This window comes from Diabrotica undecimpunctata, chromosome 10 (assembly GCF_040954645.1).
Source record: "Diabrotica undecimpunctata isolate CICGRU chromosome 10, icDiaUnde3, whole genome shotgun sequence".
In the NCBI taxonomy this organism is placed as follows: domain Eukaryota; kingdom Metazoa; phylum Arthropoda; class Insecta; order Coleoptera; family Chrysomelidae; genus Diabrotica; species Diabrotica undecimpunctata.
Genome location: NC_092812.1, coordinates 13,319,255 through 13,346,664, shown reverse-complemented (window position 1 = coordinate 13,346,664; position 27,410 = coordinate 13,319,255). Strand labels below are relative to the sequence as shown.

The following is a 27,410-nucleotide window of genomic DNA, read 5'->3' as shown; positions in this document are numbered from 1 at the left end:
CTGTCAAACTTTTCTATAAAAGAATAAAAGACTATTTGCATCTGTTTGATATTGTCATACCTGAATGTCTTCCATACACATATGACCATAATCCACCTTGGATTCAAAACATACATCATATAACTTTGAACTTACGTCATTTGACAAACACTCAACTAATTATGATCTAATTATTTCCCATTTTAGAAAAATCCTTAGTCGTTATAAAAATCATACCCAGATATACACTGATGGTTCAAAATCATCCGAAGTTGTGGGAGCGTCTGTAGAGAAGGTCCTTAAATTCAAACTATCTAATGTTAGTACTATCTATACAGCTTAACTGTATGCTCTTTATCGCGAAATAGAACTAATCAATCTGACAACAAACTCCAAATATATTATCTTAACAGACTCACTTGGTGCCATACAAAGCATCCGACAACTGTATCCAAAAAACCCGCTTTTAAAAAAAATTAAAACGGTCCTTCTTTAGGCTTATATCAATCATAATGAGATAAATTTCAACTGGATCCCATCCATCCCATATAGGAATAAAAGGCAAAGAAACTGCTGACCAAAAGAGTAAAACTTTAAATTTAATTATTTTGTCATTTAATGAAAACTATAATCCAAAATACTTATCTTACAATATGAAAGTGTAATTAGAAATGTGTTTATAAAATGGGAAATTTATGGACAATGTATTGTTGGGATTGGGGGATAATGGACATCCAGTCCTCAACTAACTAGTAACAACAACATGACAGAATCCTCAGACAGTAGTTAAAGTGCTGTATAATCAATCTCAAATTGCTTCTGGAGTTACTATTGAAAGAACATTTGAAATGAGATGCAAGTTGCCTTTTGTTCAAAGAATAATAACAGCTTGTTAAGTTTCACATAATATTGCAGTAGTTAATAAAAAAAACATTTAAATACCAGCAAATGAGGATGCTGTGGATATAGTTTATGAGTATGTGTATGTCAAAATGAAGGATCTTTTACTACAGAACAATGTAAAATATGGTTTCAATTTTCAATAACTTTCTATTCTAGAATCGGGTTTCAGAGGGTTGTAAAGATTTTAGGTGTCTGCTTTGGGTCAGTTTAAATTTTCTTTTTCGTGGACAAAATACTAATGCTGTTATAAAAGTGTATTTATTTTATAAAGAAATATTGACAAAAAACATTATATATATATATATATATATATATATATATATATATATATATAATATAAATATATATATATATATATATATATATATACATATATATATATATATATATATATATATATATATATATATATATATATATATATATGTATATATATATACCCGGAAAGGTTTCCTCAGTTAATATAATGGAACTTAAGCTAAAATCAAAATCAATAAAATAATTAATATTAAAATTGTACTCACCAGGCTTCCAGTTTGAATCTCATCGTTGGTTTCTAGGCCTAGAAACCAACAACGAGGTTCATCCCAGAAGCCTGGGGTCCCCAAATGGAAAATGTGTTTTCATTTACGGACAATTCATCTTGTAAATGATCATTTTCTAATTTCCTACGTTTTGTACTGGCTAAAGAGTATGCTAATTTTTTATGATAGTTCCAAAAATCAAAACTACTGTCTTGAGAGTTACTTTCAGAATCTGACCCACTTGATATTTCTCGGTATTCTTGTTTCAGCTGCTCTCTTAAATATGAAACTGCTTTGCTTGCTGCGAGTGGCTCTTGGAAATGTATATTTTTAAATCTTTAAATCATATCTAGCTGATTTGAAACACATGCCAACATTGGAATGATTTTCGATATTGTAATATACTCTTCTCCAGAGGCTTCTCTTGTAATATACTCTAAAGGTCTGAGAAAACAAATAATTTCTTTTACTTGTAATACTTCTACAGCTATTAACATCGCTGGTGCATGGGGTTTAAGTGCACAGTTACACTTAAAAAACTGCGACAAGACATCATTTCACTCCAGATGTCGCATATTACAGAAAAATGACTTATTTCTAAAAATTTTCTTTTATAGATATTTGCAATAACATTATACTTATTATCCATCAGTTTTTTAAGTGTTTCCTTACTAGCTATCTTGTATAAGGGAGCAAGTTCTTTTAAAAGTCTCTTAAAACCTACACCACAAGGCACTTGTTATTTTTGAAGAACGAGCTCCACCATCTAAAACAATAATTAATATGCTTATAAATGATCTTTCGATTTTTAGTATTTTATTTATTTACCACCATATGAATGAAGTTTTTCAAATGCAGCTTGAATTCGACTTTTACATACTTTTCTAATGTTACTTAAATTTCATATAAGTGCACTGGTAGAAGGCTCAGAAATTTGGTCACTGGTTTCAGGAGTTGGTTCTTTATAGTCAGAACTAAATAAAAAAAAAATATGTTTTGTTATTTTAGCAATAACTACTGTAATTTTTACCTGTGAGATGCCTTTACTTTCTCTGATTAATTTGTAATATTCGAATGTTTGGATTGCAGATGTTTTGCCAAACTAGAGGTATTTCCAGATGTCTTAAAAATTTGAAAACATATTTTACATTTTGCTGTAGGTCCAACTTTTTCAAAATATATCCACACATTACTTTTTGTGGTGGCATCTTTTAAATGTAACAACTTATTCGTATAAAAAATTTAGAATTCACCACAAACTAAAAAAACATAGAGTGATACAATATTTATGAATATTTATCATATATTTTATATTCACAGCCACAGACCACGCCACCACGTGCTTATAAGTTTATATTTATAAAACCTAAAACCTCGACAACGCCTCGACTACTCGACTCTTGCTGTCTTACCATGACTTTGATACTTGACGTACTTGATGAAACACGAAATATGGTATCGAATCGTTCGATGCCAAACCATTCGATACGATACTGGAAAAGTATCGGTTGTCCCGGTATCGATACCAAAACTACTATCTATACTATATATACTAAAAAAGTTATCGAATAAAAGTATCGTTAGCATCGTTAAGCAAGGTCTGGACCCTTTTAGTTAGGAGTAAAAACTCTTGCGTATTTTATATAGATATTGTGTGTCTCGCTTATAGTTTAAAAGCTATAAGTTTCGTAAATGCTTAATAATAATGAAGTTTATTAATCGACAGAAAGCATCCTTAGTTTATGTTTTAGTTAGTGAACTTAAAACTGTATCTAATGTTGTGCTTCGCGGACGTGTGTGAATCGGACGACTCAGAGGTTTAAAAACAAAAAAATTATTTAAAAATCCTTTATAAAAGGTATATAATTAAAACACCCTATCGGGCTACATCACAGAACGTTTTTGAAATTAATATTCCATCATCAGCGTATCCTAAAAGTACATGAAAATATATTTAAAATTTTGACCAAGGTTAATACAAAATGTGGTTAATACTTACTAGATGTACATGTTTTGATTTACTAAATACTTGAGTAAAAACCCGTTAAATGTTTTTAATTTGAATTTAAGTTACATTATTTGATCTTATATACTAGGATCTTTAAGTTACAACTGGAATTGATAATAAGGCAACGTACTGGAGGTTGCTAGTCCAGAGACAAAGTGTCTACGAGAACTTGTTGATAGCAACTGATTGAAATGACAATAATTACATGTTAGGACGGAAGTTGGAACAAAGCAGTCAATGTAACTTGAGGTATTTGTCTTAATATGACAGTAGCTAGCAATGTTTAAAATTATAATAAAAATAACAATATCAACCAATAATATGTTGTAGTTTGAATTATGCAACAGTGCAAAGAATGGTAGAGATACATCACTGACCTTTTTGACGATGCTTCTAGAGAAAATGCTCCAAATACTACCTGTGACAACCAGTTAGACAGAGGTCCGAGTATACTGAATTCGGAAGTCAAAAAGGCAATACAGCAAGCCAAAACCAATAAAGCACCTGGACCAGATCAGATCCCTGCTAAGCTACTTAAACTTTTGGATGAGGAAAGCATTGCCTGCTTAACCACTTTCTTCAACAAAATTTACAGCGAAGGAAAAATACCAGATGATTGGTTAGAGTCACTGTTTATAACATTACCAAAGGAAAGCAGGCCCACCAAATGCAGCGATTTTAGACTAATCAGTTTGATGAGTCACACCTGAAGATACTCTTACGAATTATACAAAACCGAGTATTCCTTCTATGCGAAAGTAGGATGGGTAATAAGCAATTTGGATTTAGAAACGGTCTAGGAACTAGAGAGGCACTATTATGTATGCGCGTTCTATTACAAAAAAGTTGTGAATTCCGAAAGAATGTTTATGTTTGTTTCATCGACTTCGAGAAGGCGTTCGACAGAGTACAACACGATACACTTTTCGATTGCCTACGGGCAGCAGGACTTGACCACTATGATATAAGACTGCTGAAATTCTTATATTACAATCAAGTAGCCTCTATCCAAATTAAAGACAGTCCGACTGCAAAAATATCCATCAAACGTGGAGTACGGCAGGGTTGTGGTTTGTCAACCACTCTTTTCAATCTGTACTCTGAAGAAATCTTTAGGGAGGCTTTGGATGACAGACAAGAGGGAGTAAGACTAGGTGGAGAAGTAATCAACAATATTAGGTACGCTGACGATACAGCCATTCTTGCAGAAAATTTACAAGATCTCCAAACATTACTAAATCTAGTCAGTGAAGCAAGTTATCGGGGAGGCCTTAAAATCAACATTTCAAAGACAAAGTGGATGGCAGTTGGAAAGATCAATATAGATCAAGGTCTGATTTCTCTTAATGGAGAGGAGATCGAAAGGGTAAATCATTTCAAATACCTTGGCAGCTGGTTAAATGTAAATTGTGACTCTGATGAAGAGATAATAACCAGGATCAAAATATCACGTAAGGCTTTTATGACCTGGAAACCAGTTTTATGCAACAGAAACCTGTCGATGAATATTCGTAAGAAGGTCCTGAAATGTTATGTGTGGTCCATCCTATTGTATGGTTGTGTGACATGGACGTTAAAAACCACAATGCTAAACAAGTTAGAAGCATTCGAATTGTGGTGCTATAGACGAATCCTAAAGATATCGTGGGTTTCGCACACTTCCAATGAAGATGTTCTTCGAATGATCAATTCAGAACGTCTGCTCATAAACACCATAAAGAGGAGAAAAACAGAATACTTCGGCCATATAATTAGAGGACCTAAATACCATCTACTTTGCCTTATAATACAAGAAAAAGTGAAAGGAAAGAGATGGATTGGTCGAAAGAAACTTTCATGGCTGCGTAATATTAGATAATGGTGTGGTTCCACAGTAGAAGAATTATTTCGCGCAGCAGCCGACAGAGAAAGGTTTCAGGAAATTGTAAACATGATGACGACCAACGTCTGAATACGGACACGGCACCCAAAGAAGAAGAAGTTTGAATTATGAATTTATCCTAAATTTACGATGAAAATTTGAAAATTTTTTATTAATATAAGTGGACTGAAGTTTGGTAAAATTTTGGTGTACTGATAGGCAACCAACTACACAAATATCTGAATCCAGTGGTGGTAAACTAAAGATTTTTACAAAAGGCCCTTTATGGTATTACAACATTTGGTACCTGAAAAATAGAAAGCAGATATATGTACGAAGTTGGGTTCTTTAAATTTTATTGTTGAAGTCCTTTAAAATCCTTTATAAATGTGGATGTGTGAAGTTTTGTAATGTTCTGTTCATGTAGTACTTAACTTATAACTTAAACATGGAAGGCCCTCTATGTTAACAAGCAACATTTGGTACCTGAGAAATATAAAAATATAAGTTATAAGTTCATGAACATAAATAACTGATTAAGCGTTAAGGGATAAAGTTAGTTAAATGTTATTGTGTGTTGACAAAATATGTAAAAATAAACAAAAAATTGATGGGCAAGAGGTACTTTTTTAATGTATTATTCGTATATTACTTATTTTATAACTTGAGAAGAAAAGGCCCTATATGTTGAAAAGCAACATTTGCTACCTAAGAAATGTAAGAAGTATAAATTATAAGTTCGTGAACATAAGGTGAATAGATAAAGTCAATAGAATGCTGGTGTGTATTGACAAAATATGTAAAAACAGCAAAAGTAGATGGACTGTAGGTTAGGGTGTCCAGTCGTTGCAAAATAAAACTTTTTTTTGAGCTACACTATCGCAAGAGGTATCCAAATTTGCGTAATTTTCCAGAGATTATGAAAAATGTAAAATAAATACGATAGCATGTCACCTTCAGGGCTCTACTAGACTTTAAAGTTTTGTAAATTCTATGTTTGTACAGACCTAAATCATATACTTCAAATAATACACAAATTAAATTTAAAAGATATTTTATTATTCAAATGAATGAAAAAGGTTCAAAATAACCTAACAAACAAAACAGATCCTATATTTGATGACAAAAACTTAAAATTTGAACTTATTTTTGTGTCCAAAATTTGGCATTTCTGCTCGAGACTCCAACCTGGTTCTGATAAAGCTATCTCTAGAAGTAGCATCAGTTACATTCGGCGAGATCTCTGTAATCAGTTTAACATATCTTTCCACAGATTGTGAAGGTTCTCAGTAGAAATATGCCGAAGAACCGGCGGTGTTTTAACATGACAATCCTGACATTCGTGCCATATAATAATATCGGTGAGCATTGCATATTCAATAATCTTAGATATCACAGATGGAACAGACAATGGCCGAAAATTTGACATTAATTCAGGATCACCATGTTTTAATACCGGTGATATGATAGAAGTTTTCAGCATACTGGAAAAACACCATTATTGAAAGAAGCATTTATAATGTGAGCAAGTGGTGTCAAAATCTGAGAAGCAATTTGCTTAATTACTATACCTGATATTTCATCAAAACCACACGATGCTTTGTTTCTAATTTTATATTCTATTATGTCTAAGATAAATTCCTCTGTTATAGAAGATAGGAACAAACTATTTTAAACAAAATCATTGGAATGCTGAAAATTTTAATTTGGTTTAATTATTTTAATAATTATATCTACTAGTACATCCGTAAAGTAATCATTAAATTTGTTTGATATTATATCTGAATCTGTAATCCTAGTATCATCTATTTTTAGACAGATATTTTTGTGATTTGTTTGTTTTCCATTCAGTTCATTTATAACAGCCCATCTGTTTTTTTTTGTTAGAGGGTTCAGATATTTTGTCATGTCATCAGCTTCATTCTCAGAAAAAACGCTTATTGCCCAATAGTCACATTGCAGATCTCTCTAGGGGTTAATAAAAAAAGATCATACATAAACTACTTATCAATAATTTTCAATTTCATATGTATTTATCATATTATGTTAAACCTCAAATTGGGAGGTCCGAAACTGTCAGATCACGGCGGTAGGTGTCGCGTCAGTCACGCACGGAGCGAATACTGTTGAAAAAAAAAGATGAAAAGATAATAAGGATAAAACGTAGTGTGAAATTAAAAAGTAATTAAGTGCATAAAAGAAGTGAAAAAAAAAACACACTATTGGTTAATACTAAGAATTAGTATTAGGAATTTAACATTTGTATTTTTTTTTCTTTCTCTCGAACGATTTTTTATGTCAATATTAAGTCAACATAATGTATAGGTAAGGTAAAAATGGCCAGATGGGAAATAAAAGAAAACGCTCTCTCACATTTTTTCATTTTTTTACGTTGGGAGATGTAAGATAATTCCTTAAAATAATTTCATATAAACAGAATTATTATTTTTAAACATATTCAGTTTATATAATAATTAAATTTAATATCAAATTAATAATATTTTTATTTGATTATTAATATTTGGTCATAATTTGATAGATTTTTCATAAGTACACAACGTGTGCTTTGTTAATACGTTAGCAGGTGGCGTTAGGAACAAACATTATAATTTGTTGAATTTGTTTAAAATATAAAAAATAAGCAAATAATAAAATTACTTTATTTAATACTAAATATATTATTTAAATTTTTAAATTACAGAAAACATAGTATGAAGCTCCACGCTAGTCTACAGCATTGTCTACAGTTCCACTTTCTTTAATATAACTTGTTATTTTAAAACATCTTATTCAGTTTATATAATAATTAAATTTACTGTCAAATTATATTTACTTATATTTTCATAATTTCATATAAATATAATTTTATAATAAATAATAATTTCATAATAAAAATTTTCATATTAACACAGTTGTGGCGGAAGAGCCCATTTGTGTACCTAACGCGGGGGTGGCCCTTAGGTATACAAAATGTTAAAACTGACAATATTTTTAAAAATTTAATTAAGACAGAAACACAGTATGAAGCTTCGCGCTAGTCTACAGCACCGACTACTGTACCACTTTTTATGGAAGAACGATTTATGGAGTGAAAATCGAAACGTGAATCATTAGTTATTTAAAAATGTGATTCATCACAATCACAACGAATAATTACTGTGGCTTAACCCCATAAATAATGCTATTCAACTTGTGCTACATGATTTACACTATGTATTAAAAAGCTGTATTTATCAGATAAGTTGTCCATTTAGTAAACGCTATTAAAAATATTTTTAACCGAGGTTGTACATAAAGTCCAATTGGCCTTTCTAATGTTCTACTTACTTTTGGAGCAAACAATTCAGTTCTAATACTACTTAATATTTCCAAATTGGTGATAAAATTATTAGAGGCTTGTGTGTCAGAATGTATAAACACACAAGATAACAATAAACGTTTTTACTTACAATAATACACATAGTTATGAATTAATATTTTTAAAATATTACAATATAGATAATAACGAATTTCTAAATAGTATTTTAAATAGAGCTTATTTTCAATACTATATAATAAGTAATCGATATTTGCAGGAAGAAAACAACCGTGTAAGGTGAAATATTAATTCTATTTTGGGTATTGATAGACTTAGTTGATTTTTCCCGGTGCAATTGTGCTCCATTCATGACGTGCTTGTGCTGATGGTGCAGTGCAGAGTGCAGTGCTCTGTGGTGCCGGTGCATTTGCAGAATCTGAGTTCAGCACTGAAACGAGTCAATTTTTAAAAGTCTTGTATATTAATTACTTTTCGAAAGGGCAGGTATTACTAGGACAAAAATAACGTGTTACTCAAGAGTCCTGTATGGGGAAAAATAATTTAACACAAGTTATTGTAAATAAATTTTGAACAATGTTAAAACAAATATTGTATATTCAATAGTATTCCTGTTCCATGTCTTTATTAATTGTGAATCCATTATCAGTCCCTTCTGGAATAACCGATATGTTATTTTTTTTGTTTAATTATACAGGGTGGTGGATCGTCAAACGGGCAACAGGAAACTCAATGGGAAATTCCAAATTGTTGAATTCCTGCTTCCCTAAATATTTTCCACCAAAAGTCATGGGAAACTATTTGTAGAGAACTGAAATCTGAATCGAAAACAAATGTTAAAATTGTTCTACGAATTAAACGTATTCCAAAATTTTATAAAAATATAATTCATTTTTCAGGCCACCCCTAAAAGTCAGACCACACGCAGTGTAAGAATGTGTATGACGTGTTTGGTCATATTGATGTCTCTGATATTTGACAATATTTCAATTGCCAAAATTTTTATTTTTTGATTCAGATTTCAGTTGTTTAGAAAGTAGCAACAATAAAAATGTTTTGTTCAGGCAATAGTGCGCGAAGTGTCAGTTCTTTATTTCGCGTAAGATATCCCAATAGACCAATTCCAACTCATTCAATAGTTCAAGGGATTTTAGAAAATTTTGAAAATACTGGGACTGTGATTTCTAATTGTAGCTGTACAAACAATATTGCTGAGGTACATAGAAATTTAGAAAATTAATATGAAATAAATGTATTAACAGCACTAGTAGAAAATCCTAGAATAAATTCTCGGACCATTGGAGACCATTTTAATATTCATAATTCCACGGGCTTAATGGCACTATATCGTGTCTTTGTTGCTATTGATCCGATTGCAACGTATGAGGCGTCAAACGAAAGGTGAGAAGATAATGAATACGTCAAGATAAAAAATAGACACAAAGACATTGCCGAAACGGTATTACAACATATCATCGTTTCTATTAGTCAGACTGCTACATGTAGCACGTTAAATGAAAGGGGGGTGTAAAGATTATGTTAAGATAAAAACAGCTAAAAAGTCAATGCTAATACGACACTATATTGCATCTTCTATGATAGTTGTTCGATTTTAATGATAAAAGCGTTAAATGGACGAAGATGATCTAATGAATATAAAAAACAAAGCTCATATAAAAAAGCCTCTCTCTTTTAACGTTTACTTTAACCTTTAATAAGATTTATTGTTTATCAGGTCTTTCTCTTCGTCATATGTATTCTGTATTGAATCAAAATAGTTTACATTTTGTCTCTGTTAACAGTGAAATTCTTCATGAAAGTCGATACAATTCATGCACATTATATTGTTTTTTATTTTAACTGTCCATGTAGGACTTATGTTCCGAAGGGATGATTAGGGATAATTAACATATGGTATTATGATTCACATTTTATTATTACTGTCATTTAATTGCGTGTTTGTTTAATTTTAAAGATTTTATAATAAATGGCTATTAATATATGCGAATTCAATCAGTTAATGCCCGTCGCAAGTGTATTTATATTCTAATTCACTTGAATACATAATTAGTTTCCAACTCAAAACTGTATCCCGAGAATGTTCTTAAAGACCTTTAAAAATGGACCCATCACTTGCACCCAACTCAAGTCTGCCATCGGTGCATAAATATGAGATATAAAAAATACACACCCTTGCAGTGGTGAGATCCCCACTCACCCTATATCCCCCCAGATTGTTGACGACACATGTAAAGGTTGCGTCACGGCCCTGTGCTACTGTCAAATTCTCCAGAGGGTACAGGAAATCCGGTTCAAAAGAGGAGACCACATCTGAAACAAACATTCAATCTTATAGATTCTTTTTATATCTTGTGCCATATAATACTAGTTAACAATTTAAGGAAGAACCGAGAAAAGTTTATGTTTTATTTTAGAAGTTGCTACATGTTTAAATTTAGACGTTATATTTAAATATAAACTAGTCATCACAAAAAATTATCACCAAATATTTAAAAGTTGCTTAATTTAAATTATGTGAATTATACCACAAATTAAAAAAAAATGATTTGTTCAAAAAAAATTACACCAGGCAACAGTCGACAGATTTTGTGAATTATTTGCATTTTAAACACTTCCTATATAGTCCAGGAGCCAAGGGGGTTGAGTATCCACTTTTATGTCCCCTGGATTCCTTGACGTTTTTTATGTTTTTTGGTGCTAGATTAGATTCTAGAGGGTATCAGGTTTAAAATCCATCCGCTAATTTGTTATTAACAATTAATTGTTTAAATTATTTTATCTACTAAACTATTAGAGATATTTAATTAAACCCACATGAAAATTGTTTTTTTTTTTTAATAATTAAGAAAATAGTTAACGTTGATCCGATTGTTATAACCGGAGTTATAAAAATTTTTGTGAAAATTCCAAAAAAATAGCAACGACCCTAATCTTATCATACAACACTTCTATTATCAAATTAATCCTCATTCCGATTACACAGTATACTATACAGACGCGTCTAAAACTAAAAATGGAGTCGGAGTGGCAATAATTACAATGTAGAGATTCGCAAACATAGAATTCCAGGTACTGCAATTGTATTACCAGGAGAACTTTACACAAAAATTTTATTAAAAAATTCTTTATATGGTGTATAATTAAAAATAACGTTTCAGGCTACATAACAAAAAAGTTTCGGACTAAAAATTTCATCATCAGTGTAATATTACCATGTATGGCAATATTACACTGAACGTCCTATGGTAATATTACACTGAACGTCCTAAAACGTTCTGTGATGTAGCGCTAAAGGGCAATTTTAATTATATAGCTTTTACAAAGGACTTTTTAATAAAACTTATGTGACAGGGGATCCAATCAATTGTCATCTGCAATCAGTCATTAAATTTTTAAAATATTAAACTTTTTGCATATAAACCAACTGAATATAAAGTATAATCTGGTGTACTTCTGTTACTATTCTGTTACAATTCATAACAAAGATTATGTGTAATGTGTAGTGCTCTTTTGGTAGTCTCTTTGTTTGTTTTTTTTTATCTGAATATATTCGGTATATCCTACTCTTTCATTTGATTAGTTTTAATTTCGTATTCAGCCAGAGGCCTTCTTTAACACTTTGACACCTATGTGTATCATACATAATACACAACAGGTACTCTGCCTGAGCCTATGTGTATGAATTTGATACACAAGAGTAGAACGCATTCAAGCGACGATGTATGTGGTCCGAACGCAGATGTGTATTTATACGTGTATTGTCATTCCTCTAGGCTGTGGTATTAAATTTTCAATATTAGTTCGGTAAAACAGCATACTAAAATCAGCAACATTGTAGATAAAATTTGGAGAAACGAAATTGTCGAGTGGCATACCAGTTACTGTTAGACCTTTATTGTAGTCGGGTTTATTTATATACAATGTCTAACCTTGGTAACTAATAATGTACCTTTCTTTACACGAACTTGAGCATCTGGCTGAAAATTTTAGCGAAATAAGTGATTGCGAATTTAATGATTCAGATGCCGATCCATTATACACCGATATTTCCGATAACAGTGAATACTCTTCAGATTGTGAACCACAAACAAAACGGTAGAAAGTGGAAACACTTAAGGTAAGTTTATAGTTACGTATAAATTTCAAATGTTGTATCTAATTTTGAAATATTTTAGGATGATAATGTTACAAGTCAACCTAGAATTAGAGATGAACAGTTGAATTTGCAAATAAGTTATAGTGAATCTGAAATTAAAGATCTAAATAATATAGATATGGTAAATCCTCATATAGGGAATTTACAGGCAAATGTTATATGGAACAATGTTGATGGAAATTTGAAAACATTTGACGTTATATATTAAAATACTTCTTTTGGTACAGTTGTAGAAAGTAGGGAAAATGATACACCTTTAACATTTTATAGACTGCTCCTAACAGATGAGATACTCGATATTTTAGTGCAGGAAACAAATCGATATGCAGAACAAAAAATTATTGATGCTATAAATCGTAAAAACGTCAAGACACATTCATATCTCACTAACTGGAATGATACTAACAGAAAAAAAATATTAAAATTTTTAAGAATTTTTATATGGATGGGTTTGAATACAAAACCACGACTACGAGATTACTGGAGCACTAATTTTATCCATCATTGCTCAATGTACAAGACGAAAAACATGTCGAGGTGTAAATTTAAGGCTCTTCTGGTTTGCTTTCATTTTTCAGATAATGAAGCTTGTCCTGAAGGAAGCAGATTGTTCAAAGTTGAACCATTGTTTCAGGCGTTCAATAGAAGTTTTCAATCTGCTTTGGTACAAGGCAAATACGTTTGCATTGATGAATCGATGATTCCCTTTAGAGAACGTTTGTCATTTTTACAGTACATAACTGGCAAACGTAATAAATATGGCGTAAAAGTTTTCAAACTTTACGGAAAAGGCGGTTACACATATCACGCAAAAATTTATGGAGAAAAGCAAAAAAGACCAAAGGAACAATCACTGGCATCCCTAGTGGTCATGGAATTAATGCAATATTTTCTACACTCAGGAATAACTTTGGTTGCGGACAATTTTTATACTAGTCTCAGTTTGGCATACGAACTAAATTATAACAATATTTATTTAATTGATAACAAGGTAACATTTTTGATTACAAATCTTGTCCAGAAATGGTTGACGTTCATACAAAATCAGGAATAAAAAGAAAACCGTCTACAATAGTAGAATATAATTCTGTTAAATCTTACATTGACGTCTCTGATCAAAAAGCTTCCTACAGTAATCCTATCAGACGTTCTATAAAACGGTATCGGAAACTGGGAATAGAGTTACTGACAAATACAGCCGCAGTGAATGCTTTAATTCTGTACAACAAAGCTTTGAACAAAAAAAATGGATGTAACACAATTTCGTGAAGAATTATTGACTGCCATTTGCAAAGACAATAATGTGACAAAACCTGAACAAACACACCATAGACTGGAAGAATATGACAAAAGAGGACGATGTGTTATATGTTAGAGCACATTGACACATGCATCTAAGAATTCCAGACAGTGCAACACTAAGTGTACTGGTACCTACTTAATGTAGAGAAGAAAAAAATTATTTCTAACATTTGTTTTTTTAAAATACATAATGTATATTTACAATGATTTGTTTAGATGTTTGCTTATGTTTTTTTTTCTTAATAAAGTACATAAATAATGTGTATAAATTTCAATACATATAGGCTATGGGTAATGACATTATGAAGAGTCGTCTAGGTGAACTGCGTGTATCAAAAATAAACACACCCTACAAAGACGTTTTTAAGTCAAAAAATATCATTATATGAATAAACACATACATATAGAGTATACAATAAATCAAAATTTGTCCTATAGTAAATCTATTTGTATTTTTAATGCCCTAAGATATCTCGTTAGTTGGTATACGTTAATTATTACTGAAGGTACTGTGTGGTGCCCTTTTAGTAGTCGCCCTGTTTGTTTTTTCTTTATTAATATATTCTTATTTGCTATGTCGCATGCTAGGATTTGATCATATGTTTATATTGTGCTGTCTTCTTTAAGTCAATAAATCAAAATTTGTATTATGTTAAATCTATTTTTATCCATAGTGCCTTATCATACCTCGTATGTCGCTATAGGTTAATTAATAACAAAGATGCTCTGTAGTTCCCTTTTGGTAGTCGCCTTGTCTTTTTTTACTTACACTGTCTTCGTTACTGTTATTAGCATTGAAATGTATAATAAGATGGACCATATATAAATTTTTCATGCAACACTTCAGTAGAAAAACTATATCTGTCAGTTGGCTACACTTTGGCTTCTGTCATGCCAGCTGTACTTCGAAATAGGGAATAATTTTTTGTAAATATCCTTCATCTATAAAAAGACATGGTTATATCTAACCTCAACCCACGTGCTTCTTTTCAAACCATTTATGTAGTTAGTACCGTTAATATAATTTAACTAATTCATCTAATAATTATTATATTCATTTTATTCTTGCCAATTTGTTTTTTGGTATTTATTAATATTGTAAATATTTTGAATTTTTATATAGCAAGGAAATATTTTAAAGTCTATGCAGTTGATAACACGAGGTTTATTATTTTAGTTTTTCGGTCTTAATAATTTTTCTCGTCCTCCTTTCGATAGGACATATCGAAATCACATGGGTAGAACTTCCTGAGCTTCGTTATAGACTTTACACATGGTCGAACATGCAATAACAACTGCAGCTGCTATTCAGAACTCAATGGCCATCTGAAGATACAAATATGAAAGTATCTAGATTCAGCTACATCAGCAACTAACGAATTCTGTCTACTACTACTTGAGGAGAACATCAGAAGCCATAAGTATTATTTAAAAATCTTTTATGTAAAGTTATAGCCAATATTGGTTTTTGTTTCATTTTGATTTAATGAGAAAATTTCAATTTTATATTTATTTATTTATAATAAATACCATTAGTTAATATATCTTACTTTTCCTAGACAAACTCATTTTTCAGATTTATTTCTAAGATAAGACGTTGTCATACCTGAAAAACTGAGCTAGATGAGCCCCAGAGTATATACTACAAACAGTAGTGTAAGTGGAATAGCACAAGTGGGGACAGGATTTGCATGGGCCCAGTCGTTAGTAAAGTCACGTTAGGTGGGGTTATGACATAGCGGGAGACGCATGTGCGGTGGCGGAATGTTATTTAGATTAGGACGCCATTGCAAATTGAGTTTTGTATTTGTTATTATCATCTTAAAGTGTAAAAATAAGAGGGAGAACAGTGTTTTACCATCGTTGAAATGGAACAAAACATAATAAAAGGTAAAAAATCTTGTGTTCCTGGTTGTACCGACTACACAAGCAGTCGATTTCGTTTTCAAAATCCGAAAAATGAAATGGACACGTTTTCGGAATGGTTGAAAGTTATTAAAAGACAAAGGTTAAACAATTCTGCACCACTTACTGTTTACAACAATTTTCGTATTTGCTCTAGACATTTTAAAGATAAAGTGAGAGTTGGTCACAGAGGAGTTACCACGAAGGGCCATATTTTTAATACAAGTCAATTGTATAATAAGATGTATATATAAAAGTATTTCAATATTATAGATATTGATGGGTCTTCTGGCAACACATTATTTGGATTTATTTCTGATTATGATCTGAAAGGTCAAGATATTTTGTTCTGAAGCTATTTTCTTGTGGCATTTTAAAGTAATTACTATTTAAATGGGAATAAGCCACAATTTAAGGTTAAAGGACGTTTATTGACGTTTCAATTGAAACGTCAATAAACGTACTTTAACCTTTAATTGTGGCTTATTCCCATTTAAATAGTAATTACTTTAGTCAAGATATTTAAATAATGTAGTGGTTGCACATGTCAGTTAATAAATATTGGACTGACTCACAAGCTTAGGAGGACCAGTTTTGACCACTACAATTTTTTGGTCATCTTCAGGTCTTCCAGACAAGTAAAGACAAGTTAAAATGTTGAAATAATTACATATCATAACTATAACATCATAACATCAGGTTTGTTGTAAAAAGTGCCAATATTACTTATGTATGGTTTGAGGAAGTATATAAAGAGTACTTAGATGCTGATACAAGAACTGTTTTAAAAAGACTAAATAGTTAGCAAGTTGTTTTTTCCATAAAAAAATAAGTAAGAAATTGTATGTTTTGTAAAAATATTATAATTGTACTTAAATTTCAGATTTTCAGAGTGAAACAGATACTGCAGAAACTCCTAAAAGGAAATTTTTTGAAATTCATGGTAATATATAAAAATGTTTTAAATTTGATTTGATAATATTACATTTTCATATTAATTAATGCTTTATTCTAGATTTTCACATACCTAAGCAAGCCAGAGGTCCAATCTGAAGCATTTTAAAAAGTTTAGCCGTATCAAGAAAGCAGTACTTAACACCAAAGAAAAAGAAAATATATACAAAAATCATCGAATCTAGTAATAAAATTCATAAGTTGCCACATAGATTATCAAGTTACCAAGAATAATTAGAAGCTGCTAAATGTTTATCAAAACCCGTACCATTTAGAAAATTGGTTGTACAAGTAAATCCTTTAACATATAAATTTATTTTATCTCAAATTCGCACCCAACAACAAAAATTGGAGGAAAAAAAATTTACAGCAAATAAGCAGGTCCTGGCTCTAACGCTATTTAAAGGCAGTGGAAAAGGGCACAAATTACTCTCACAAAATTTTTCTTTGCCATCTAAAAGAACTTTAACAAATCCATTAAATAAAATTAAATTATATCATGGAATGAATGAAATAATGTTTAAAATGTTATATAAGAATGTCCAAAAAATGACACTAAAGGACCGGAACTGTTTGTTAATATTTGATGAGATGTTTTTGTCAACAAATATACAATACAACCAAAAAGAAGATAAAATTGAGGGGTTACAATAATATGGTACTGAGGATTGCCCAAATTTTGCAAACTACATAAATATGTATATTATTAAAGGAATATATAGACAATGGAAGCAGCCAATTTGCTACACATTTAGTGATGGAGCTACAAAAAGTCAAAGATTAAAAACATTGATAATTAATATAATCAAAGAATTACAAAATATTGGTTTTACTGTTGCAGCTACAGTATCTGACTAAGGAAGACCAAATGCAGCAACAATTAACTTAAATTAATCCAGAAATCTAAGACAGAATATTTAAGATTAGGACAAGAATATAAAGATTTTGGATTTCTTGTTATTGGTAAAGAAGAGCTTCATGAAAAGAAAGGTATACCTAAATGAGACCACATAGAGCAATGTTACCATCTTGATGCTTTGGAGCTCATAAGAATTTGCCCAAAATTGACAGATGAACATGTATTAAGTGGTAAAATAAAAAAGATGAATATCTTTTAATAAATATATTAATATATAATAAATATATAAATATATTAATAATCTAATTTATTTATAAATTTCACTTTAGAAGCTGAAGTAAACCTGACTAGTGAAGTGGCAGGAACAGGTCGTATAGTTGTATTTTTAGATAAACTTTTTGATTCCTTGAATTTCAGTCAGAAAACTGCTCCTGTAAGCAAACTTTTGAAAGGTGGTATTACATTGACATCCAACCATGAACAATTCTGGAAAAGCTCTTTAACTATTTTAAACAAAATGAAATTTTTTGATAAAAGGAAACAGAAAGTTTCTGTACCCGCTTTAAAAAATTTGATTTTTACCATTCGTGGATTTTTGTATTTAAAGAAAAGAATATTAAAAACCAGTAATAATTACTTACTGTTAAGAGTATTTCAGCAAGATATGTTAGAAATTTTTTTCGGTCTAATAGAAGTTATAGAGTTACATATCGTTTGGTAAGTGTGTCAGATGCTATAACTATCTTCAAAGCTTTGGTTATAAATAATTTTATGTCTTTCCATTCACCTGAAAGCAATTGTGAAAATGATGTTAGTGAGGGAGCATTAGATACCTTACGTTTTTTTTTACCAGGTGAAGTATTACCAGGTTGTACACCTTTGGCACCTGAAGTGAACATTTCACTTCCTGTGTCAGTTTCAACTGTTAACCGAACAAAGGTGGGAAGGTGTACTGTAACCTATGTTGCAGGGTATGTAGCAAAAAAAATATTGAAGAGATTTAGAGAAAAAAAAGGGGGATATAGAGTTAATTGAAGCCAGGAAATAGAATATCTCAAATTTAACAGTGCCTGGGAATTTTTTAACATAATTGTATCTAAGGCCCTTGCAAAATTGTTTTACTTAATTTTAAGGGCCTGTCATTTACAACCTTTACACTATATTTTAAGTAAATAATAAGTTTTTTTTTATTTAAACACAAAACCACATCAACCGCGCAGGGTTATTGGTGGATATAACAAATACATGAAATATTACATTAAATAAAATTGAATAACTTGATGTCTTTTAAATAGCTTAACAATGTCGAAATTTTTTTGGTGAGAACTGTCTTGAGATCATCATCTGTGAATCCGTGGGATCTTCTTTTTTCCTTGAATTGAGGACAATCAAACAGGATGTGTTTCACAGTCAGTGGGTTAGAGCATGAAGATAGCTACTCCGCCACTGGCCTGTTGTGCTACTCTGTTTTTTGGAAAACATTGATAATTTCAAAGATTTATATTAACTTGTTTAAAATGAGTTTCTTGAAGACATAAGATCTTTAGGCATAATTCATTTATTAATAGTTTTAACTGTTCCAAATGAATATAAAACCCATTAAGATTCCACTGTAAAATAAAAGAATTGGACATGTTAGAATTCTGCCTGAGATAATTGTTCATCTGTTTCTTCTGTGGAAGAGATATTATTGGGCTTTAGTTTCTTTTTTAATCTAGTTATATTATTTTTTAATTATGAATTGTGGGTATAAGCGTGAACAAAATTAAGTATCTCAATTAACTCGGTAATTCGTTCATTCGAGTAATCTTTTGAAATTATTTCAGGGTGTTTGGCATATATTGTATTTTCTAAAAAGTCACATATTTCATTATAATTTAGGATAAACGGTGGTAATCTGTTTTCTATTTTGTCTTTAATTGACTCTAGTGAAAGTAAAAGTTCTTCGCGGGAATTTCTGGTTGACTTTTTTGACTTTTTTTGGTTTGCTTACTACAGGAGAAGTAAATATCTGTGAATCGGTCTGTGGGGTATTTTCGTTAGTGTCTGAAGAAAATGAGATGAACCTTTTAGTTGATTAGGGACGTTTGTATTAATTGGATTTGGTGTTATTTCTACTCGAGTAGAATTTCTGATGTTGTTTGAGGTTGATGATGTTGGAGTTTTTAAGGAAGATGTTTCACTTCTATTACTTATGGATCCTGTCAGGTTATTGTCAGTTTCCATAATTTGTTCTGTTTGGTTATTAGAGGATTTTATTGTAATTAATGTGTTTTGAAAAGTTTCTGGGTGTGCACTAGCAGTGGATGAATTAGCTTTGTCAGAACTTTGTAGTTCTGTTTGGTTATTAGATGTATTTACTGTAGGTAATATGTTTTGAGAAGTTTCTGAGTGTACATTAGAAGTAGTGGGGTTTGCTTGGTTAGACCATTCAGCTTCCTGATGACCAATAGTCTTGCATTTTGTACAGTTAAATCCTTCTATAGAAAGGTATAAACGATAATTGGTATTATCATAAGAGATAATGAAAGGATCGGGAATATATATATTGTCTAAAGGTGTAATAAATATTTGCCTTCTAAAACTCAAGACATGATTGTATTCGCTTTCAGGCATACCTACTCTTAGAAAAGTCATTTTTGAGACGGAGTTTATACCCATCTGATGTAGTTCTTGTTCAATTAACGAGTTTGGAACAGTAGGACAAGCATTTGATATGACTAGTCTTTGAGCTGGAGAGATAAGTCTTCTTATTTCTACTTGAGTTTCTTTTATATTAACATATTTATGGGAATGTAGTAGTGAATCGACTGCATTTTTAGATGACAGATATAGATATATTCTATTGTTGGCAATTCTGGAAGCGAAGGATATGTTACGTGGACCAACTAGTGAACCAACGGCGATGATATAGTCATGAACTTTAGTTCCTTCAATACTGGAAATTATTATAGCTTGTTCTTTTGTTGGATCTTTAAATGTGTTGACAACACTGGAATATAAGACGTAAGATGAAGTGTGAGTAGTATTCATAGTTTTATTCGAAGTCATGGTTGATTAATTATAAGTCCGGCCCTATCACCGGTTCGAAAACCGGTGTGGATTTTGACCCAAAACTGGATGTGTTTCTATTTCTTCGGAACGTTATAGGTTATATTAATATTAATATAAATACTATGAAGTGATTTTTGGTACTCACGTAACGTTTACTCGGTTGACTTGAAGGTAACACTATAAAGATTTTCTCCAATAAGTTTACTACCTTTTTACTGCCGAAGTTCACACACTACTTAGTTTTTAACCAGTTTTACTAAATGAAACTATGAAAAATACTTTAATATTAATTAATATTAAGTATTGTTGAAAGAGTTCTGACTATAATATGTATTCTGACTTTGACCTTCCAAAGAATAAGTTAATTTTTAAAAATTTTCGCCATTTAACTGTAAAATACATTCAAATACTGGTATAAATATATTAAATTTATTGTTAGACTTTCTCTATATAAATATGTGGTGTAAAAGTGTAAATGCAATTGTAAATAGCAGAGACCAGAAATTTATTAACTTCCTTAAAAGTAAACCAGAATGTACTAGGATAGATCCTATAAAATTAGCTGCTTATATAAAATGAAAATGAAAGTGAGAGAAAACAATTTTTTAAGTACAGGTCATAAATGTAAGTGTTAAATTATTTTCAATGTAAAACTGGACAAATTTTTATGTTATAGTTCTCTTCAATCAATTTTGAAAAGCTTCTTCATTAAAACTTGATGCTTTTTATATTTTATACACGTTTTACGAAAAATGTGTTTGCTTTTTTTGTAAATAATTTTCGTTTACAGGCCAATATTTCAATTTTGTTTTTTAAAATAAAATTGTATTTTTTATTTACTGTACTGGCCTCATATAGAATTTTAAAAATTCTTTTTGTTGTTTTACATATTTTCCTTTTCTTCACCAACCATTTTCAAACTTCTCCTGAATGTAGGTCTCTCACAATAAATTGCTTCCATATTTTTCTATCTTGCGCCAACCTAATCCACTGTTTGCCTGCCACTGCTCTTATGCCATCGACCAATCTCTTGAGCCTTCTCATGCTTCTTTTCGTCCTCCTTGGTCTCTATTCCAGGATTCTCTGTATTCACCTGTTCACCACGGGATCATCATCACCACGAGTCACTGAACTGGGCTAAGCTCAGAGCGGAAATTCGGTGCCCAAGCAAGCAACAAATCGCTCTGCATTATTTATTGAATATGTCATATAAGAGTTCTTGTACCCGGGATTTATGACAATCATTTTAACAAAAGTAGCCTCCCATAGTACATCAGCGTACTATGGGGGGTAGAGAGGAAAGTCTCTCAATTGAATTGTATGCCCAAATGACCATATGGGTCTCTGCAGATGGATTTACTTTTCTTTTGCTTGCTCGTGGATAATTTTATTTATCACTTTGCAGGTCAGAGTGAATAGATGGCTAAATTCATAATGGGACCCAGTTTTGTGGAGTATAACACGAATCCCTACACAGGAATACAGGCGAAGACCACAACAGCAATAATGAGAAGATCTATGATATTATACTTCTGTAATTCCATGCAAATTTTGATTTCTTAAATTTCCTAAAGTTAATTAAAAAAATAAATGGATTTTTAAGATTATCTGTGTTTTATTTTTTATTTTGTTGTTGTCAGCAGAACTTTGGTGTTTTGATAGAAAACAGATATAGTCATAAAATAATAAATAAAAACTTAACCTGTACTAAAACGCACAGTCTCTCTATCTGATGGTTATACATTTATGTATAAAAATGCATAAGTGTATACTACATTTTTGGACAAAGAAAATATATTTTTTGGCATAAAATAAGTTTTAATCTGTTATTTTATGACTATATGTATTTTCCATTCAAAACATACTTTTTGAATTTTTCCGCCTTAAATTCAGAACCAACGTTTTAAAATTGCCGCCAAATATTAGTTTCGGCCCGTCGTCATGTGAAGGTAGAAGCTCTATCTTTCTGAAACTTCTGGAACGCTGTGAAGAAAAGGCTGTCGCCAGTTTCTCACAATAGAAAACAACCTACCAATATTATTAGAAACAACAGACCTTAGTACCGATCAAAAGTACTCAGTTAAGGAGTTGCTAAGAAAAAATGTACTAATGATTTGAGCCTTAAAAAACCTGGGAAAATATCACACGCAAGGTGACTGAGAGTTGCTTCGATTGTATGTTAGAACTGAATGTCCCAGCCCTCAATTAATTATGTTAGTAAGTTTCATCCAAAAAGTGCATGTACCAGTTTGGTTTAATATAAAACTATATCCTAGCTGTCCTGATGGTTCAAAACATTTATGGCGAATGATATATTATTCACGATTTCTACCAGTTGACCAAAGAAAAATTGTCGATGCCGTTATCCAAAGAAATGCATATTTTGTCCTTCCCGAAGATTTATTACTCGGTATGGTGAAAGATGAACGAAAACATATACGCAGCGTGCTGAAAGTTAGAAAAAGTTAGAAAGAAAGAAAGATCCGAAGATTCAAAAATACCAACATTAAATTTTAGTGCTGCAGATTATATTGACTTAATTTCTATTTCTGAATGCAGTGTTACGGCTTCTCCTTTGCTTAAACACATTTCCAATGAAAATGCAAGGAATATCACAATAACATAGATGTCTTAAACTGCCCCTGTCATATCCAATCTGTGGAAAGAACTGTTAGTTAGTAACTGAAGCATCAGCTGCTGTTTGTGGACCAGAATCAAGGGATGGATTTATTCGTTCAAAGTTGCAGTCTAGAAACATTATGCCGGTTTTTAACACAAAATCAGACTACCAATCATGAAATGTATACTGTATCATAAAACAATTATTTAGATTCAAAGAACTAATAAAAAAATAAATTTTTAAAATTTCTTTTTGGCATTCCCAAAAATTTAAATTTAATATGAAACCTGAAGATAGGGTCTAATACAAAAAAGATTTCTTACAGTTTTATTATACATCAAACGCATTAGCCTCATAAAAAATAATGACTTCGAATCCGTTCGAATTTCGTTCCAATCTACCCCGTATAACTAAAAACTTCCTTTTTGGTTAATCATTGCTAATTATTTGTTTTTATTCTATTACAAAATATCGTTTATGTTATGATTTATTTTTATTTCTATATTTACTCTGACTATGTGTAAGCCTATTTATTTAAATCGAGTGTAAACCGCCTGTAGCGTGTTTTAAAAATTGCCTAAACGCTTAAAAAGCCATATTGGTCTTTATGAAGATCATTGTTTAGAATAAAAAAACATTTTTAATAGTGGATTATTATTTTCACTTCTTATTATAATGTATCTACTTTGTGTAATAGTTTAAAGGCGGTGTGTATTAAAATTAAAGAGAACATAAAGAGCCGGTACGCAACGACAAAGCCATTTTTCATTCTGTTTAGTGTATAGTGAACTTCAAGAAATATCGTTACTTTCAACTTCTAAAATATGATTCCTTATCTTTTGACTGGGACGTGAATGGATGTTCGGCCCATATGAACATAGAAAATTATTATTCTATGTGAAAATTCGATATAGTTCAGACTGTTTGCTTTTGCCACCCCGTACTCCTCGTGAAAACTATTTATCGGGTGTCAAAAAGATATCCAATTTTAGAGACAGAGGGTGAGCAAAATAGCTGATGGGAATAAGCAAGGGCGGAGATATGTGCGGGTAAACAATTTTAAAAATGTCTGAAAAATATTTGTACCAGTAAAAGTATACAATTTCTTGACGGATTCAGAATGTATTAGATGACAACCAATTTTATAAATAAGTATAGAAGTAATGGCTTTTAAATTTTTACAAACATTATTATTTACACGAGATGGAAACTTTACCTTTAGCACGTCTTTATCGAATGCAGAATGTAAAGATATGAAAAATATTTGTGGCTAGTAGTAAAAATATTTAAGAGAGAAGAATTATATCTTACAATGTGGTTGCTAAGACCTTTGCACCTTTTTTTATTGCATTTATTTACATAGACCTTAACAGAAGTAGCTTAATTTAAAGTACTACTTAACATAGAATGAATACCATTCTTCACAAAGTTTATACAACGTTAATTATACAATGTGATTTATATACGTCGAATTGTATTTTCTTTTTATTATAAAAAGTTATAGAAACCGTGCTCCTAGTTACCGAGGTGTTAGTTGATCTTTTTTCCGAACCATAAATTTCCTCTTTTCTAAGATCTTCCTCTATGCTCTCAAACCATCTTTGTCTAGGTGATCCTTTCCTTCTTTTCCTGGTTGGGCTTCATTTTAGAATCATATGTGGTATCTTCTTCTTTCAAATTTCAACACATACCCCATCAGTTTTACTTTGTGTGCCTTTAAGAAACGAATAAAGCTTGCTTCATTTTACAGTTATTTTAGATCCCTGTTTGTTCGTTGCACCCAACCTTCCACTGTGTTTTTTGCCTGCACATATACTTCTGAGCATTCTCCCTTCCCATCTTTCCAATATCTTAGTATTTGCTTTTTTCATTGTCTATACTTCACTACCATACGTCACTGTGGCCTTATATATCCTTAACTTTTTTCAAAACATATTTGGATTTCGTCAGTGGTCTTAGGCTTTTCATCTTTTTAAAGTTTTTTTCCTGCTTTCGTTAGAATATTAATATCATCAGCACCGTGTATAACGGATCTTTTTGTCTAAGACGTCTAAAATACTAGGTCTATTTACTTCAAATTTGGCCGAGATGAATAATATCCATACTACATAATTTCGTGTGCCACTCAGGGTCTTTCTTACTAACCTAACCAGTTTTGGGGGTATGCTCAAAAAGCTCAGTGATACATACATTTTATTCCTTCTTATCCTATCATACGCTTAGTTAATATCGATGAGCAGCGCATGAAGGGTTACCTTATGTTCATAGCTGGTAGCCTGGTGTTTATTTTAGTACAAAAATCTGATCTATTGCTGATCTACGAACTATAAAACCGGCCTGATACCTAGTTTATTTTCACGAAATCTATTAAGTCTCTCTCTTCGCATCCTTGCTAATACCTTGTAACCAATGTACACCAGAGTAACACCTCTGTAATTTTCATATGCCAATCTATCCATATTTTTTTATATGGCGCATAATAAAGTTTTGGTCCAATCTTTGGACATACAATTTCCCTCTTCCTATATCTTGTACCTACCAGTAATTGACCAATTAAGGAAATTTTCATAATTAAACTCATATAAGTCCTTTAACTTTTTATTCTACACAAAACAAAGAATACTGAAATGTTCACTTATAATGTAAGATCGTGCAAAAGCGTTGAAACTAAACCTAAAAATTTTTTTTGATAAAAAAGAATAGTGGATATGTAAATTCGTATTCTTCCGGTTGTTGCCCACTTGACAACGAGTGTTTAACCATGTTTTCCCAGTAATTGATCCATACCAAACGATTAAAATATAACTTCAATTTGATACGTTAACATTTTATATTAGGTACTTACTCCTTGCTAGGTATTGCAGCGGAAAATTTGTACCAAATACGATTCTCAGTACTTACAAGTTTTGGCTGCTCTAGCCTACATAAGAGTTGAACTTAAGTGACTATGCTAATATCACCGTCAATATGCTTATAGGTTGACTTATCTTCGTCAACAGGACAAAGAGCTTGAACTTCTATTTCATCTCGACTAACTACGTTTAGAATAGTACAAACGTAGTTGTGTGATATTTTTTCCCAGGAAAACTAACTAAATTAAATTCCCCGTCCTTTACTTGCATTTCTTTTTCAGCAATTTTGGCTAAGGGTTCCTCTTCGTTGTCACTCGTAAAATGTTCTCATACCCATATCGTCAAGACTTGTTCCGCTTTTAAACCATTCTTCATCTCCCTGGCTTTCGGAATAATTTATTTTAGGTTTTCTTTTTCACGACTTGGTTTTAGGGCTAGACATCGATGGTTCTGGAGGCGTTGTCTCGTTCAACAGTACATTGCTATGGAAAATAATGGTGTCATTTTTCTGAGGTGTTTTAATGTTATTCTCTTCTTTTTCTGCATTTAGAACTTCACTTTCTTTTGTTTCTTTACATCTCATCTTTACATCCTAATGATCACTAGGCTAATTTGCTTTAATGTGTTTAGAATCTTTGTAAGCGGTTATATTATATTTTACCTCTCAAGCACAACAGGTAAAAAGTTTCTGTCATATTGATCTAAACTCAGTATATTGTAATTCAAACGTGTAGTTTCAAGTGACTATCATCCCTAGACGTAAGTTGGATATTGATAAATTAATTGCAAATGTGCATAAATACTTTACTATGGAAATAGACAATGTTGGAACTTTAAAGTCATTATTATGTTTAAATCGACGCGTATGAGATTTCAGTGATTCTTAAAAAGATCTTATTGTGACTGAGTATCATGAAGACAAGAAAACAACTCGTAAACATTCTAGGAGCATTGGCTTACCTGATGGAGAAAAATTTGAAATTCGCAATATTTTGTATCAAATGCGTGCAAACAATCAACATGTCAGTTTAGATACTTTACTGGCCAAAATAAGAGAAAGACAAGTTTCTAAAATTAAGAGAACTAGCCTTTGGAA

General features: G+C 31.2%; 1 protein-coding gene across 1 annotated transcript in view; it reads right to left on the bottom strand.

The window, feature by feature from the left end:
- LOC140452340 (lachesin-like) overlaps positions 1-27,410 on the bottom strand; it is a 985,903-nt gene that overhangs the window by 600,777 nt on the left and 357,716 nt on the right. Inside the window, exon 3 of the mRNA XM_072546526.1 lies at positions 10,810-10,922. Coding sequence (XP_072402627.1) covers positions 10,810-10,922 — 113 coding nt within the window. The remainder of the gene's footprint in view (positions 1-10,809; positions 10,923-27,410) is intronic.